Raw genomic sequence first — 5,325 nt, 5'->3', positions numbered from 1 at the left:
CTTTTGATCGAAACGAAACCCAACCTGAAACCAGCCCCTACTCAGTTACATAAGGAAGACAATGGATGCCTAGGCAAGGCCTCAGCAAGTTAAGAGATAGAGGCGGATCTCAACTATTGCCTCACCAGAGACTACAGAGCTGAGGTGCCATAGCGGAGTAGCGGAGCAGCGGGGAACCAAGCCGGACCGTTATCTGACTGAACGTGTTCCGGTCGCTCCCGGGCGGAAGTAGAAGCTGAAGCGAACTTGACTGTGGTTGTTGCGTTTCAGCACTATGTCATGAAATTCAGGTAATTTTCCACTTGTTCATCAAGATGGAAAGCTCAGATTCCGACGATGAAGAAGACAGAGTTTCAGTCCAACGCAGAAGTCAGATAGACCGAAAGGCTCGAGAAGATGATTACTACAGATTCGTAAGTGATCTGAGTGAAGAAGATTACATACTTATGAGGGACAACAATTTGCTCGGCCCGCTAGGTGAAAGTACAGAAGAAGAGTTGCTGAGGAGACTTCAATTAATAAAAGAAAACCCACCACAAAACTCAGATGAAAATCCAGGTATATTTCTCTTTGGAGGGAATAGGATGGGATGAAAAAGGAACTTAGCAGTATTAAATAATCACTTCATAATAGTAAATATACAGAAGTGGCATAAATTATTTGGTAAGGAACTTCTCATAAAAAAAGAACTGACATTTACTTGATTTGCCGAGAGAACGCCAGAGATGGGTTTTGTTTTGTTTTGTTTTGTTTTTTCCTGATTCACATTTGGATTGTTTTAATTGGGAAGCAGTATGAAGTAGACTATTGGTTTTTGTTTGTTTAATGCTTTTGTACCTCAATGGAACGTTCCTCCTATGTCCCGAATTATTTTCTCTATCGATGAAAGTGAAACTCACTCAGTCGGGTCCAGAATCTTCGCAATCCCATGGACCCTACAGTCCAAGAATAATCAAGGCCAGAATACTGGAGTGGAGGGGATCTTCCCAACCCAGGGATGGAACCCAGGTCTCCTGCTTTCCAGGTGGATTCTTTAGCAACTGAGCCACAAGGGAAGCCCAAGAATATGGGAGTGGGTAGCCTATCCCTTCTCCAGCGTGGATCTTTCCTAGTCGAACGGGGGTCTGCTGCACTGCAGGCAGATACTTTACCATGAGTTATGAGGGAAGCCCTCTCTATCCATATACATGTGTAAAAAAAAAAAAAAAGCAAAAAGAAATATTTTATATTCTAACCAAATAGTTCTCAACTGGGGACTGTTTTGCTCTCCCCCACCCCAAGGGACATTTGACAATAGCTGGAGATATTTTCGGTCGTCACAGAGGGAGGCATGGGTGTTACTAGATCTAGTGGGCAGAGGCCAGGGATGCTGCCAAATATGACACAATGCACAGGGTAGCTCCCCAAAATAAGAATTGCCCAGTGCCAAAATGTAAATAGTTCTAAGGCTGAGAAACCCTGCTGGAACCTCAGATCTGGTGCCTTCTCTCCCAGTGTGAAATAGAGGATTTTACTATCTAATGAAGAGGATACTATCACTTTGGTTCTTGAATATGGTCTTATATGTGCCATGCTAGGTTCAGTCTATTCATTTGATCTGACTTTCAGCTTAATGCCAATTAAAAACCTTGGTAATATTAAGAAGTATTCAAAATTCATATACTTTTAAACCTATAACCTTTGTTTATATTTGGGCAATAATCTTATATTGTAAAACAACTTAGACATTATCAAAAGCATATAACAGCCTAGGAGTAGTGATGTTGGAGACTAATGAGAATTAGACAATAATATCAATTGAATTAAAATACTAGCACTGTATGTTAACTGGTGTTTACCTTGTAGAATTGCTTTGGTGTTTTGACAGTGGACTGAAAAAAAAATGTCTCTTGACATGCCTCCCACAGTGGTATACAGGGCTGTGTATATGACGAAATATTGAAAAACAGACTTCCTTCAGATACCCTCTGAATTTATCTAGGATTAGTGTACTCTTTCTCAGATGAAATTGAAACTTCCCTGCCTTTACTTATAAATCTAGATAATAAAGCTTTTAAAGTATCAACTCTGTAAATATGAAATCAGTTGGAAACATCTGAGTGCTTAAGTTCTCATTTTTGTTTGCTTTTTAAACAAAGTTTCAGAGTGCTATTTTATGATGGTTCCAATGTTGGTAGTTCTTTTATGGCCTCTCCCCCCCCCCTTTTTTTTTTAATTAACAGATAGAGGAGATGCAAATGTGACAAGTGAACAAAAAGAAAATCCGTCTTGGAAAGAAGAGAGCCCAATTAGTGCTAACAGTGATGAGCTCAGATTTGGCTTAGAAAGAAATCTTGACCCTGATGATGACAACTCAAATCCAGAGAATGAATGTGTAGCATCTGCAAAACTTCCCAGAAGAGAAGATATGGAAGACAGCCAAAGGCAAGTGGAACGTCCACAATCTGAGTCACTATTTACAAGACCATCTACACCAGAACAAGATATGACAGAAACATTAATGGAAGTCCCACAGACTGGAAGTCAGAGAAGACTAAGAAGTAGGAGCCCAGTCTATCGCAGAACCAGAGCAAGGACTGACAGTTGGTCACCTCCACATTCACGGTGGGAAATTTTTCAAAGAATTAATGAAGATATACCATCTCAGACTTTTAAGCAACCTCTCATAAGTGAGAATGAGAGATTTTCTAGAACTGGGCATGAAGAAACTTTGAGACAGCAAATGCCTGGACATGAGTTGCAAAATAGGGATCTTATTGAAACTTCTACAACTAGGAATGCTGTTCATGAAGAATGTTATTCAGACACAACGTGCAGTAGTGAATCTTGGGAAGTGATGGAAACAAATCTAACCACTCCCTTCAATCTTGAAGTAGGACGAGTTCATTATCAAGCATGTTCTCTGATAGACAGCAGAGTTAGTAGAACTCAGTTAACATCTGACTCACCAAACAACACTATCACTTCAGAAAGTGAGCAAGAAGAACTGAAGCCTGTGTTTTCACATTCTGACGAGGCCAATGAGAGTGCTTATGTCAATACAATCGGAAATCCCGTTCATAGAAATTTAAATACTAGCTTAAGTGATACAACATCTGTTCCAACTCAGAGTACATTATGGCCGACAATGACAGGATTTAGTTACTCAAGTAATCTTATGGACAGTGACAGTAATTTAGAGCATAGTGTCTCACCTCCAAGTGAATACATAGAAAGGGGAGAGTCACCAAATGAAAGACATGGACCCAGTGGTAGTGATAGTCGACCTGGTTCTGCTTCAAATGCTAGATATGATCCTGATTCAAGTTTAATAGTGATATCAGATTCAAGCCCCTATTCAATTTCCAGCTCTGCATCCAGTCCTATCTTAATTTCTAGCTCAAATAATGAAGATTCAGAAACTAGCTCTCTGATCTTTGTAGGCAGTGAAGAAAGAAGCTTATCAACAGGCTTATCAGAGACCAGGCAAGAAGGTGGACGAATGACCCCAATAATACTTGATGATAGTGACTCTGGGTCCTCCCTTAGTCTGGATCAGTTTTTCCTGCTAAATGAAGATGACCCATACGAAACTATAGGACTTACCAAAGCACAGATTGACAACTTGGCTTTAAGATCTTTTGGAGAGAATGAAGAATTTAAAGCCTGTAGCATTTGTATCACAGAGTACACCGAAGGCAACACACTACGCATCCTACCTTGCTCCCATGAATTTCATGATCACTGCATTGATCACTGGCTGGCTGAGCACGTAACCTGTCCGATTTGTCGTGGGCCAGTAGTGGATCCCTCTGAGGTAGATAATTCCATGTGAGATCTGAATTGTCAGATATATAAATTGTTACAGTTTGGACAACAGTCAGCTGCCTCATGTTCACTTTTAGAGTTATTTATGTTTAAATATAACAATCTGAATCTATATGTAACAATCAGAACTGAATTACTTGTTCCTGAAGAAATTATTGGGCTTTTCCCAATTTATGTTTGATAACGAAAGGAAATATTAAAAAGTCAAACAGTGTTGTTCTATCTGACAATAAAAATGAGTTACACACCATAGCAGTGCACTGAATTTCAATAGAAATGTAGTATGTGCACTGGGTTGGGATATTCCTGATGCCATGACAGAAATGTTCTAATATGATATAATCAATCCAGATAGATCCTAGTAGTATCTTCTAGTCATATAAATCCCAGATATCTCTTGGCCCTGTTCAATCCTGGTTGTGCATGCAAACAAACAGGAACCCAACTAAATAATTAAGAAGCAATTTAAGACTGCATTAGAGTCATTCACATAAAGGAGACATGTCATTTTCATAGAACACCATAAAAAACTTAGAAACCCTTCTCTTCCTATCTCCCCCCAGCAGTTTATCCCATCCTCCTAACACTACCTTAACGTTTCTCCTATTCCCCACTACCAATGTATGAATCAGAGTCCAACCAAAAGCTGATGGCACACTTTAAAAGAGTGATGGAATATCATTTAATGAGGTGCCTAAAATGTGAAAATAGTGAACAGAAACCAAGAGATGATGAATACCCAGAGGCTAGCAACTGAGAAGCCAGTATTAGAACCACTAGGTTTGAAGGGACATAGAGAGATAGTAGTTCCTGCAACCCCAAATGTCTTAAGAGGTGTAGTAGAAGTCCACCCAGCAAGAGCTATAAGCTGAGAAAATGGCAGCCACTGCCAATCCAAAGTTTTGGAGAGGGTGCATCACAGAAATGAATACCCTTACCTTCTTTCCTCCTGACTTCTGATCTTTTGTCAGTAGTTCACATTAGCCAAATCTAACCTGAAGGACTGATGCTGAAGCTGAAGCTCCAATACTTTGGCCACCTGATGGGAAGAACCGACTATTGGAAAAGACCCTATTGGCCAGTGCAAAAAATTTTGCTTAACATTTTCCATCCTGATACAGGTGAGAGTACACCATAATACAACCTAAAGCAACAGTCGTAACTTTGTACAATTGCAAGCTGTACAAATGCAGGTAGTGTTAAGTATAAACCTGCTCTAAAAATTTAAAGTTAGAAACATCATTGACCTTTATTTTCTATGTGAATTGCTGGTGGCCACAGTATTTGCACATAACTACAAAATATAAATGGGGAATGGTGGTGAAGTTTTTAAATTCACCTTTCAGCTAGCAGATTTTTCACACAAAGATATCTGCATGGCAATACATGAAGACTTAGGTCAAACCTCTGAAACTGACATTAACTAATACTGAAATTTGTTGAATATTCTGATTTTTGTTAAGCATTTCTGATACCAGGTGTACTTCATCTACAGTGAGTAGAATAATTATAACAGTA

General features: G+C 39.4%; 1 protein-coding gene across 1 annotated transcript; it reads left to right on the top strand.

Annotated features, from left to right (window-relative positions):
• Positions 1-314: 314 nt before the first annotated feature.
• On the top strand, positions 315-3,814 carry LOC122435593 (E3 ubiquitin-protein ligase RLIM-like). Its single transcript, XM_043459763.1, has 2 exons — positions 315-558; positions 2,223-3,814. Exons 1-2 carry the CDS (start codon positions 315-317, stop codon positions 3,812-3,814), a joined length of 1,836 nt encoding a protein of 611 aa, XP_043315698.1.
• The last annotated feature ends 1,511 nt before the right edge of the window (positions 3,815-5,325 follow it).

Source organism: Cervus canadensis, chromosome X, assembly GCF_019320065.1.
Source record: "Cervus canadensis isolate Bull #8, Minnesota chromosome X, ASM1932006v1, whole genome shotgun sequence".
Taxonomy (NCBI): Eukaryota; Metazoa; Chordata; class Mammalia; order Artiodactyla; family Cervidae; genus Cervus; species Cervus canadensis.
The sequence above is the reverse complement of the archived record's forward strand: the minus strand, read 5'-3'. Positions and strand labels throughout refer to the sequence as shown.

Coding starts and splice junctions, on each gene's coding strand:
- LOC122435593 (XM_043459763.1), top strand. CDS start 315: ATGGAAAGCTCAGATTCCGACGATGAAGAAGACAGAGTTTCAGTCCAA. Junction 559..2,222: donor AAACTCAGATGAAAATCCAG/GTATATTTCTCT, acceptor TTTAATTAACAG/ATAGAGGAGATGCAAATGTG.